The sequence below is a fragment of the Atheta coriaria genome, unplaced genomic scaffold (genome assembly GCF_025399875.1).
Source record: "Atheta coriaria isolate IRGN ID8LTWV9N9 unplaced genomic scaffold, Caltech_Dcor_3.1 hic_scaffold_47_pilon, whole genome shotgun sequence".
Taxonomy (NCBI): domain Eukaryota; kingdom Metazoa; phylum Arthropoda; class Insecta; order Coleoptera; family Staphylinidae; genus Dalotia; species Dalotia coriaria.
In genome coordinates this window covers 207,412-220,314 of record NW_027045489.1, presented here as the reverse complement: position 1 = coordinate 220,314, position 12,903 = coordinate 207,412, and the positions used below count along the sequence as shown (strand labels likewise).

At 40.8% G+C, this 12,903-nt stretch overlaps 1 protein-coding gene and 1 long non-coding RNA gene across 3 annotated transcripts in view; one reads left to right on the top strand and one right to left on the bottom strand.

The window, feature by feature from the left end:
- The window catches only part of scrt (scratch), a 51,145-nt gene that overhangs the window by 37,288 nt on the left and 954 nt on the right, over positions 1 to 12,903 (bottom strand). Inside the window, exons 2-3 of one of the 2 annotated variants that reach the window (XR_010550604.1) lie at positions 7,286 to 12,717; positions 7,089 to 7,182 (exon numbers count right to left, since the gene is read on the bottom strand). Coding sequence is in view for 1 of the 2 variants with exons in the window: in XM_065316318.1 (XP_065172390.1) it covers positions 11,612 to 12,717 (1,106 nt within the window). In the remaining variant the exon portion in view is untranslated. Of the gene's footprint in view, positions 1 to 7,088; positions 7,183 to 7,236; positions 12,718 to 12,903 lie in introns of those variants that run through there. The other variant, XM_065316318.1, reaches the window with a different exon arrangement.
- On the top strand, positions 3,047 to 4,478 carry LOC135802728 (uncharacterized). Its single transcript, XR_010550608.1, has 2 exons — positions 3,047 to 3,505; positions 3,564 to 4,478. It is a non-coding gene; the product is annotated as an uncharacterized lncRNA (long non-coding RNA).

Sequence of the window (12,903 nt, the reverse complement as noted above, 5' to 3'; positions counted from 1 at the left end):
CATACTTGATTTTTGTTTCCATGTCGTCATCGGCGGCGGCGGCGGCATCGTGCGTGTTACGTAAAATGTGCGCAACCCAATTTACTAATCTTTCTTTAACGGCCTCGATTTTTGCCGCGCTGCGTATTTCTACAAAGTGTAAAAAAAACATAACCGCAATTTTCTCATCTCATCAAGAGCGTGAATAAAGGATAACAAATGCAAATAAAGTCCACTCGATTCTGCATCATTCGCACAACAAATGCAGCCTAATAAAGAAGCCGTCGGCGCGGCGCTGAGCAACAACAATACTTCTTTATCTGCATTTTATTAAACAATGAAGATGAGAGCTCGTTCGCGGCTTATCGCCAACTTGTTTGGACGCAATCTTTACGATGCGCCCGTCGCAAAAACAATGGCCAAGTTTTAATTATCCGCGCACGGCGTGAACTTTCCGATACGCCGACACGCAAAACCTATAACAAACTTTAATTGTTATGCATATTAAACTATAACAATAGCTACGAACTTGACGTGCCCGGCGTTCATACCGCGCGGGTTAAAATTATATTTTACTCTAGAGCATAATTCACCGACTAAATTACAATATTTTAAATATTTTTCTCGAAAACAAAAACAACAGCTTAACTGAGGTTATGTTATGAGGTGTTACGTAATGGCCTTGTAAGATATTAAACACGACAGCGCGCTAGAAAACTCTCATTCTCTACGATTTGCTTTCGAGAGGTGTTTCATCGCGGCGTAATATTTTCTACTTTTCTCGCTGTCGGAGGGCACCAGCAGCAACAACGGCCGCATCAGCGGGATTGTTTGCCGCGGAGCTTAGCGCAAGTTAACGCAACTTTATGTCGGCGCGACCGCACCGCAATTTACGAGTATTTGTATTTATATTTATCATTGCGTTATCTTTCATCGTTATATCGCTCACCGCGGCGCGCACGACAAATTACCAATTACGTGCTGTGTTTTATTCGCACCAACCGCACAAATTCACACAAATCAAACGCAATATTTTGTTAACCAAGTGAAACTCTATAACTAATCACATGTATGGAATTCAAAACGATTTTTTTGAACATCTAAATAATTAATCAATCGTTTCCACGAATGTTCACATATTGGAGAGCAGGAGGTACGCACAGTGCGGATAATTGATACGAACTATATCGGTTGGCCATTAACAATCGGGTACGGGCGATACACGATATTCGTATCCGGCAGGATATATTATTCATTTCGGCCCTAGTTGCTTACTTAGCGTACATGAGAGGTAATGACACACCAGACGCGCTCCGATCAGCGAGCAATCACGCGTGCCGGTTACCTAACCTCACATACACACATAACCACACATGTAGTCTATAGATATATGACATAAGCACATTAAAGGTTGTTGTTTTTTTTTTAGTGTATTTGATCGTGGATACTCGGCGCGTTCTCAATTTACTTGCGCGTCGCCATGCAAGTGGTAAAAGGAAGCGGAAGAGTGGGCATTTCCGCGTGGCGAAATGAAAGAGCACTTCAATAATGTGCTGACTAAGAATCACGATACCACTTTGAGCGCGAGCACGAGCGCCCGCGCGCGGCTGCTTGCAATGGTAAAAAGGAAAGAAGTTGCTCGAGGAGAGGATTTACGGCGAGCTCGCACGTAAGTCGCCGCCGCCGCCGTATCTTTCCGGCGACCGGTGGCCGCGGAGCAAATCTCGCACGCGTACCTGTCGTATATTTTGCGCACCGGGGGCTTCTTTAATGAACTTTTACGTTGTAATGTAAAAGTTTTACGTTTTTCGGTAGTAGCATGCATTAAGCACGCAAAACACCCCCTTACGTCCTTGACATTATTCGACGAACTTTGCATTTGGGTATTATTTTTACATTTGCTGCCCCACAACATGTCACACTCATCCTAACGAATGTTGCGTGAAATTTTATTCCATAAATAAACTAGAGGTTTCACCGTTGAACCTCTGCATTTGCTGTCGATCGAAGAATAAAAAGGTGGGTGTAATAACGATTGCTGACGACGAACAGCCAATAAAGAACAAAACAAACATAGAACGCGAATCACGAAATCGGTAAATATTTTCTAAGCGCTAATAAAAAAGTGCAAATCAAAGGGGTTTAAAATGACTTATTGCGAAAATTGTTCGCATAAAAAAAAAGTTCATTCCTGTAGAATAACATGTTAGACATTCAATTTTATTTATGACGATGTGCGATAACGATTTCCCATTCTTATTTTATATTTATATTTATTGCCCCGTTCGGTTCGGCATAATCATATAAAAGCGGAAATTTATCGCGCAATTATTGCTGCGATTTTCGACGTTTCACCAGAGTTTCGACCCCCTTTGGGGACGCTACTGTGTTCGCGTCGCGTCGCTGAGGCGGCAAATTTACTGCCAGCCCTAGTGCGAGCGATTTAAAATTTTCGCAATAACGCAATGCAAATGTGCCGGAAAAATTAATACTCCTATTGTGTACAACACGAACTAAATCGATAAATAATATCTCTGCTTAGTTTCTATCCTGGCAGATAATAATTTATTTACCAAAACACAAAAAATATACGTTATGGTACATTAAATTTTGGAAAATTTTTGTTGAGCAACGTTTTATGTGCAGTCATTCTTTTACTGGTGATTTATTTCAAAAAGAATCTTTCGCTTCGAAGAATATCAACAAGTTCACAGTTCAAGGTCCGCTGATAATAGCAAGACGATAATAAATTTAAAATAAAAATTAACCCGTTGCATTTACGCTGGTTTTGCGTAAGATTTGAATGAAAGGTCGTTTAAATATAGCTGGTAATAAGTTTGCCGATGCGTTTCCGATTCGCACATGCCACACACACATACAAATATCGAAGTACAGTAGCGCACACGCTATCATGGAAAAAAATCCGGCCGTTCATTAAAGTTGCACACGCGAGCTACACGTCTTGCTCAACAAGCTGATTGCGGATGACCCTCGAGAACGACGCTTTTCTGCACACGCCACGAGTGGCGTGGCGCGGCGCGTTGCGTGCACACCGCTCACCCTCTAGAATGTGCACCGCCCGACCGCCAACCGCCCCCGGGGGTGGTCGATACGTGTCGCACGGTGTCCCCTTTTCGCGCGACACACACCGCGAGGTGTGCATGTGAAGTGCGAACGCGGTAGCCACAAGTGGTCATTGAGAGCTGCAAGCCTTGCAGGGTGCGCTCCAACACACATTTACATAAAACAAAAGCTGGGACGAAGTACAGCAAACGAACAAAAAATGTAAAAGAAGATGCAGGAAGTACAAGCGTTGCATGCTTGAGTAATGATAAATCCAGTAATTGATAACATTAATTCTAATCTTGACCCAATATGCGTTTGTTTTGTAATATCAACAATAATATACATATTTCGCAATTTATCGCATATGCACATTGCTCGGAAAAAATAACAGCAACTATGTATTTAATGCGAATTCGAAAATCATAGTGTGCTATTACTTGCTAGAACGTCGTCCAAAATGGTAAATATAGAACTATTTAATTACTCAATCATTTATTTTTTTACAATTCTATTTATAGAGAGTTGCATGGTTGTTGCTGGGCTCGTTGCTGACCATCACGTCCGCATACCCCCATTACCAACAACAATGTCAAAACAGTTGTGTGTGTTGTTCTCCACCAGTTGTACACAGTTACAGCCACAAATGTTGTACAAGTCATTGTAATACCAACTGTAATACCACCACAACAACAACAACAACAGTACCTCCTAGCATATCACAGCCAAACCAGAGTGGGACATCTTCACATACGTCTTCACACTCGTCCAATAATAACATTCAAAACTCTTTGGATTCAGAAATTACTATACCCATCGACATAGTCAATACTGTGAATAATGAAAATCGAATTCATGTACCAGTCACGGTTGATTCGACAAATGTTAACAATGTACATGTAAGAATAATAGCACCAACACCTACAAAAATTACACCTGAAAAACCTCCACCACCAAAACCCAGGGAAAATGAACAGAGTATTACTACAACAACAACAACAACAACAACAACATCAACGGAAAAGCCATACCAGCATCCAAAAATTATATATGTACACCGACCAATGTATTATCCGCAACCGCAATGTTGTGTGATTGTTCAACCATGTCTGCAACAGCACTGTCCACAAATCCAACATTGTGGGCAGGAGTGTACCAGTTCGCACGTGTACCAACCTCACAACCCTTGCTTGTACCAAAAATGCGAACGCCGCGAATATGTCCAAAGACGTGTGTGCACAGAACAATCCTGCAGTGTCCAGAGACAATCATGTTCTGGATGTTATAATAACAATTGGTATTCCACCTACCATGGATACCAACAGTGCAAAGGATGTTATCACTCCTCGTCTATGCCCTCCTCCCACTCCTCTTATAAAAAGTAAAACTATTTTCATTATATACCTATAGTTAAATATATATGTGTTCAACTTGTTCACAGTGTCTTTGAATTCAATGTGCTTTCATCCCAAACATTCCAAAACTTGGAATACATTTCGTTGATTAATTTATCAGTTGGTATAGTTGCCCCGATAGTGGCGAATGTTTCCAACTCCTTCCGGCGAATTAAAAACGACGCGCCTCGGAGCGCGTAATCAGCAGATACATCACGTCATTTAGCTAATGGCTTCCTGAATGCTAATCCTCGAAAACTCCAGAGATCGCTAATATCGCAAGAGCCAGCCAGAGGATGGTCGCCAGGAAATTTCGTACGTTTAGAGGTGATGCGCCCACACACAGAGAGAAGCGCCCCACGCTCTAATCCCTAATCCGAGGATGTGAATGTGAACGTGCGACGGAATGTCGCCGAATGTCACCGTGTGAGAAACGGATCTATTTACGGCGATTAACCGATCAAACTAAGTATAATCCGATAATTGCGTCGAGTCCAAAACGATGACGTACTTACGCGAGCCGAACTTGGGAAAGCTTTCGAAATGTGTTTTCCATGTAGGAGTTGATCTGTGTTTGAAACAAACAACAGATCAATATACGCGCGTATGCATTTACATATTACAATGTGCAGCGCAGCAGATGTTTGACCTTGGCGTGCAAACAATTGCAGCATTGTACAGTTTCTTGCTCTCCAGCTTGTTGCGCGCGAGTTTCTACCTTCTAATGACACATGATAAATAATGCACTCACTCCGTTTCGCTTTCCTGGCGCGCGCGCGACAAAAGCGTCGAGTGTCGAGTGTGCACTGTGCGACGTGCGAGAATGTGCCGCCACCACCGCCGCCTGCACTCCTAATGGAGATATTGTATGTCATATCCTCGAGTACGGTTTCATCCCGTCCCGATGTGTCTGGACGCTGTGCGAGCAGGAAGCTCCTCGAGTGCCGCGCCGCAATCTGTCAACCACTTCGGCGTGCTTCTTCAGCATGCGCGCCGTTATTGTTATCCGACGCAACACAATGCAAAATCCGGAAGAGAGACAGCACCCACACACCCACCTCCCACACTTATTCCCTTTTTTCTATGAAAGCATTCTCAGAAATAGTAAACTTGAAAATTTGAATATAATAACTTAATAAATCTGTTTTTTTTTGTATTGTTGTGTGTTGTATGATACATGCGATCATAACGAATTTCCGTTGCAGATGTTCTGTATGTATCATTGGGGGAACGCAAGGGGTCAGCTGTTGAATTCGCCAGGTGTGTGTCTGTGTGTTCACTAGGGCAGTACGGTGCAATATGGTTATCACCTAATTCGAATTAGTGAAAGTATAAGAATATGATGCAGATGCATTCTATTAATATCGGTAATTCAACAAGTATTCAAAAATGCATATGCCACTAATACTAATTAACCACCGGATATGAAATAAGGGTTGATGAACTTTTAATTTCGAACTGGAAAATTACATTCATTAATTTCAGCTGTTCTTGAAATATGAGCTGCTGAAATTGAATGTTTTGAATGTTTGCTGCGTGGAAAATGCACTTGGCCGCGTATAAATCCCACGCAAACAGAGTAATTAATGAATCAATCACCGATTTGGCGCGCTATTAATCAATCGGCGCCTCTTTATGTATCGATCGATCGTTTTTCATTTCTCTCATGCCTTAATCCCACCAGGAATCACTCTCATTTGTTATTTTACACTAGGTCACATGTATTACGTTGCTATAGCTACGACCACTAAAACCAACACTGTACGCTTCTTATATTGCAACTCAAACACTATGGTTTGATTATTTTTAGGTTAACTTGTTGCGACACACGTATACTCAGGCAAATCAAAATATAATTAACTTTTCGATCAATTGAATAAGTTAATAACGTAACGACCTCATTCATTAATTCATGAAAAAGTAATTAATTAGCGCAACGACCTCGCAGTTACCGCACACGCATACTCCACCTTACCGCCTTAGTGGCGGCTTTTTTTTATTCAAGCGGCGCCGAATTGACAACAAAAAAATCAATCAATTAATAGCCCTCTGCCGCAATCGTAATCCGTTCTTCGGCGGCGGCGGGGATAGGCTCAGCGTGTCGTTATAATTTATCGTCGCATAATAAATCACGCTAATTCGAGCGGTGGCGCGGTGTTTTTTTTGAACGCACGCGGTGGCAACAATCCTAATCGCACGCATTTATTTTTCACTCTCGTAAAACTCCATCAAAACTTTACACTTCCAAAGTATTATCCGTTTGCAATTCAGTGGAGAGTATTAAATACATATTTGTGCGTTTGCCTTAAGGTGCTCTAGCCAATCATCTATTACGTTTTTCATGTACAAGAGAAAAAGTCATAAATCAATACACCGGTTATGTGTATTTGTTTGTAAACTAGTTAATGGATAGGCCATTTAGGCAAATGGATTTTTCTAGTGGAAACACAAACAAAACAAAACAATACGCCGAGCGCAAAACACAATAAACTTCACAACTCGAAAATATCCGCATTAATTCATTTCCGAAGCAAACAGCAAAAAGCATATATGAAAATATAAAAGATTTTCAAATAACAGACGGTGACGTCATTAACATAACCTAGTTTTAGAAATACGAAAGCAATAAAAGAAAAGAAAAAATTAACTTACCCGCAGATATTTTAACACCACTGGCACTGCAATATCAAAGGAACACTCGGCTTTGTGACGACAATTTGAAGATGACACGTGACACGTCATAACGCTGAAAAGCAAAAAACACTAAACATCGAAATTCACTCGAAAACATTTATAATCATTCTTTTCTAAATGCTATTTATTATGAAAATATATAATACAAAACTTACTATATTATGTAGTGTTATACAATAATAAATATTGTGGTCAAGATTACTGGACTGCAAGTTTACACAGACATATTTGTTTAAAATGTTCTCGTTGGTTTTAATCAACTTCCAGCAACGCGCAACACTCGACTGACACACTATCTATGCCGTAGCGGCAGGTTTCGTTGGTTTTTTTTTTGTGTGTTGTTGTCGAAAACATCGCGCGTCACAATGACTGTTATTTATTGACATATTGCGCATGATTCCTCTTTTCAGTGTTTAGTTGCTGTTAGGTAACATGAAGTTGTTCTTTTGGCATTGTCCAAAAAAATATGCGGTTCTTCACACGCGCGCTCTGCATGTTCCAGTACATTATAGCGTTTTGTTGTAAAATTTGCGATTTCTGTCGTATTTTAAAACGTTTAAAATTGCTTGTTAAACATACACGTTGTAGGCGTAATGAAATAGAAATAATTTCACATTTAGGATGATGTTTTCTCTTTCGCTTAATTTTTGGCAAGGCTTGCGCGGTTTGGCGCAAAAAATGACAAGTTTAAAATACGTTTCGAATAAAAACCATTGTTGTTTGGTATGCGTGTTGTTTCTTCACATTAGTTATTCGTTATTCTGGATCAATGTCGTCAATGTCTCTCGCGTTTTTTAAATATTATTATTGTGTTAAATTTTTATAATATTTATTAATATTCGTTTAATAAATCGCCAAAAACAATCGGTAATAATAATTGAATTAATAAATTGTCTAAAACTTGTTATGTTTTTTTTTGTTTTCAATCGCTACTTACAATACTTTTTATTTCTCATTATTCATCTCATCTTTAGTTAAAACTATATAATAAGTTGGTAGGTTCGAGTTTTTAAAACACATAATACAACATATTATTCGCCCTAAGGGCGAACTATGCATCGTGTTAGTTTGATTATAATTTGTTTTGCGTCCGGTTGTCTGGAACGTTTCGCTTCGTTCGCTGCTGCTCACATGGTGGCGTGTTGTTACATCCTCCACACACTCACATAACCTCATCTCGTCCTCAGAATTTTTTGTTTTTGTTTGTTTAGTTGTATTTATCTTTTTTAAATAGAATATATTTGTATAGTGTATAATTTATATTAATTAATATATTTTTATATAATTTTTATGCATGTATAATAATCATAATTGTATAAGTCTATTGCTGATTCTATATTGCTATTAGATTAATCGATAGGCAGGCCGCTAAACACTATGTACTCGACTCGAATATTCACGGCGGCGGCGTTTCGACGCTTGATAATCGACTAGACAAAATTGACTATAATAGATAAAAACTAATTGATTCGAATCAAATTGACAACACGCGCTGGCGAAACGCCACCGCCATCGCTAGAAAAACTTCACACCTCGCTAAGGTGTGCAAGTGTGAGCGAGAGTTTACTCTGCTCTTAAATGCTACTGCTTTTTTTTGTTCGTTACGTGTTTTCTTTTTTTCTGCTTTTTTACTTACTGCAAACGTCTAAACGTCGGTGTTTTTTTTATTTATTTTTTTGCGTTTAAGTTAATTTTCTTCATCGCTTACCTCCTATATTGCTATGTTCCTCGGACCGCGCTCGGCGCGCGATCGCATTGCATCGATCGACGTCGCACGGGCCCGACTACTGTGATTATTGCTTTTGAATACCCGGCATATCCCGAGCACTTTTTCCTTACCGGGCGTTGTCATCGTCAGCAAATTCGATTGCATATCGTCGTTCGCGTTGTTTGCCTGCTGTGTTTCGTTTTTCGTTGTATTCGTTGCGTTGTTTTAGTGATTTTTCAATTTTTAAAGATTCGTTGTTGTTCGTATTGCTTTTCGTTATCGGCGTATGCCGCCATATTGCTTTTTCGAATAGTGACACACATACACATACACATACTGACGTGCGGAAGGTACATCATTATATCAATCATTAAATTACGTAGGTAATATTGCTTGTTTGCATTTATTGCTTATCGCATTAGAAAATGTTAACTCTTCGTTGTACTGGTTACATGATCGTTGTATATTGATGATATTGAACGTTGTGTTTGATAAGATCGCAAATCGCGCGTTCTTCCGACTGCACCTCGCATTTGATTGTGAATCCAATGCCGCGAAAGTTCAAGACCCGGGATGTGTTCGCCAGTAAATATTAAATTTAAATATATTTTACTCTCTTGTTTTTTTTTTCTCTTACTTGCTTATATATCGAATTCGAAAATTCCTCTAAAATACCAAAATCAATCGTCTTCGTCACCTAGCATATCATTTTTCGTTTAGCATACTATCAGTTCGCGCTGCTGCATTTGCATCAACTACTTTACGAGGACTTAACGAATCGCTATCATTTGGTGTATGGATTATAGGAAAATTTCTGCAAAGTGTTTGAAAAAACGAAAAATTTTTCCGCAAAAAAGAACACTAATTGACTAGTAAATATTGACTAGAAACTGAAACACTTTGCAAATCTTAAATTTTCATTAGTTTTATTCGTTGCATTTGTACGTAGAAATTGAAAATTGAGATTTAAAGTGAAGGTAACGCACCAGGCGATAAGAAAACAGATCAGAAAAGTTGAAGGTTCGCAAAAGATCTTGTACTGAATGGTTTGGATTCGTTGTGCATTATTATTTCATCGTTTTAAAACTAAGGCACCTACACTCATGACATTTATGTCTTCGTCGGCGTATTTGACTAGTTTGACACTCGCCTGGCTCTGAAAATTGTTTCAAAAACAATGTACACCTAAATAAATTAAATAAATAAATAAATTACAATCAATAAATTAATCTACTACGCACGTTGCACCTCACTTGCTGTTCATACACTACTCGTAATTAATATTTACTATATGCCTTAATTGGTAATGTTTTAAAATTTAGTTGTTTAAATATTGTTTCTTCAATTTATGCAAAAATACGGCCGAAACTTTGCGTATTTCGTTGATTTATCAATGATTTTTGTTATCAATTACTTTGTATAGTATTTTGTCTCGTTTTTTAAAATCATTTTTATAAACTCTATTATAAAATCTTCCGCAATTCCTAAATATAATTTGTTTCATTGTTTTTTGTTTTCGATTTTTTTTTTTGCTTTGCTCTGCTTGCAACCCAAACGTGTGTGTGTGAGTGACGCGCGAAAATTAACTAAGTAACTAAATTTAATTGACTATCATGACGGGACTAGCGCATTGTAATACTTCTCAAGTATTTTCGGTTTAAAACGTTAAAACTATGGACTAGTTTATTGTTTGTTTGCGACTAGATTTTCATCGAATTAAAATCCGCTACACTTCTATCTGTTGCTCAATACCTAATAAATATTGCTTCTTTTAGTTTCGTTAAAAATTTCGTATTGCTTTAAAACAAACAGGCATCAATTACTACAAAACTTTAGTAAACTGCGCATGTGTTTGTTTTTATCGTAATCTCACTTAATACCGCTTTGTTTTTTGTTTATCCTAGTACATTAGTGTATGTATGTATGCATATATATATTATATATATATAATATATATTTTTATATATAATAATACTAGCATTTATATTTGCATAACTTCGTTGTTTGTGAAACTTTGCTTTTTGTTCGCAGTGAACATTTTTTGGAATGTCGCTCGTTTTAATTAACTTAATTAGACTATGGGTGGGGGTGCCCGATAACATCTTAAACTGTACACACAATCCCAAATGGTGTTCTAAAGGTATTTGCGTTTCCCTTTGCCCGAACGCTTTCGGCCTGCATGCAATCTCGAGGGCGAGGAGAGCAACAAATGTGTTTTCCTTGCCGACTCGCGTCTTAATTGAAATTCACCTAAAAAGTTTATAACATAACCTTCGCTCACTTTCGTTGTTTTTTTTTGTTGTTTGGTTTGTTCTTGCGTTTAAATAGAGTCGTAATAATTTATTCCTTAAATCTACTGCCCGTGGGGCCCTAACTTAGTGGACGTGTTGCGATGTGTTATCTCACTGGGAGGGATATTTACAAAGGGGGTGGCGGTTGTTTCCTGGTGGGTGTGGGAAGTGGGTGCGAGTTTGAGGAGGAGGCTTCAGTTCGCGAAGTATAAATCATAGCCCTAATCTTGGCCGCGGCGTGACGCGTTCCGGGCGCGCCGGGCGCGCTGCCAGCGAAACGTGACGCGCCTGCCAAGATTGCGCGCCACCCCTCGGACGCGGGGTGGGCCCGTTCGGAGAGAGAGGAATCTTTTAAGATACTAGGAGAAGCGACTAGTTTAGCGCAGTTTTTTTCCTTTTCTTCCCTTACTGTTCGCCTTCTATTTTGTTTGCGTTTGTGTGGTCATCGCGTTGTAGGAGGCGGTGGCGGTGGTCGATCGTGCTCAGCCGGCGTAGACGAGACTCGGCTCCGGTGATAGTGCGCGCGTTGCGCTCAGCAACTCGCCCTCTTCTTCGAGATGGCCTTCGTCCTTGAGGCACGCCGACTCAAGATGCTTGTTCAGGTAGGACTTGAGCGCGAACGACTTGTGGCATCGTGGGCACTCAAAGTTCTTGTCCGACGAGTGCGTTTGCATGTGCGCGCGTAGATTACTACGGTCCGCAAAGGCCTTACCGCAATGCGCGCACCCATAGGGTTTCTCTCCAGTGTGCGAGCGAAGATGACCCTGAAGGAGCCACGGCCGCGAGAATTGCTTGCCGCAGACGGAGCACTTGTGGGCCAGCTTGTGCGTGAGCACGTGCATTGCTAACGCTGGCATGCTCACGTACGCCTTGCCGCAGGTGATGCACTTCTTTGCCGATTGTGAATCAAGACTGCGATGTGTCTGCTTATGCCGTGAAAGATTACTGGAGGTGGCGTATTGTTTGCCGCACTCGCTGCACGTGTACTTGGGTTTATCTCCGCCTGTGATGGCTTTTGGTGTAGGCGCAGCGGCGATTTCTTCGGGCGGCGGCTGCTTCTTTTTAGAGCGTCCGTCGCTCACGAAAAACGCCTCGTAGGTATAAGCAACAGTCTTGGACGATTTGATCGGGTGCTCCGCATCGACGGGTTCTTCTTCCATTGGCTGCGCCGGTTGAACAATCGGCGGCGGCGGAGGCATGAAAACCGTCGTTGACGCGCTCAAGTCAAGTATCGCGTGAGCGGCATGTAGGTCTTCTTCGGCAGGTACGCGTATGAGCGACGCGGGCGGCGAGGGTTTGTCGTCCAGTGAGTACGGCCGATAAATGTCTTTCTTTTTCGGCGGCAGCGATAACGCTGCTCCCGTACTCGTAAAGCACATCGCCAGACTTTTCTTGCCTCTTGTATTCGTACCACTAGCAGGTTGCGGGCTGCTGTACTCAGCGCGGAGGTCTTGCGTTTCGTTGACGGTGCGCAACGTTGCGTACGTTTGGGGTGGTTGCTGCCCGCTCCCGCTGGTAGTCGTCGGATGGTCGACGCGCGTTATAAACGTGGACGTGTAGCTAGTCGGCGAGAGCTCTTGCAAGTAGCCTGGAAAAGGGTAATCGGGTTGTTGCTACAAATCCAATTGGCTCTCCAAACTAAATTCTAACCTAACTAGCCAACTACCAAAGTCTACAACACTAAAATTTCCGAAAAGCACGCCGCTGTTCCTCAATTGCTAATTGTTGATGATCCGCTTATGAAAATGCAAGCAAAGTGTGTTTCTAGAGCAGC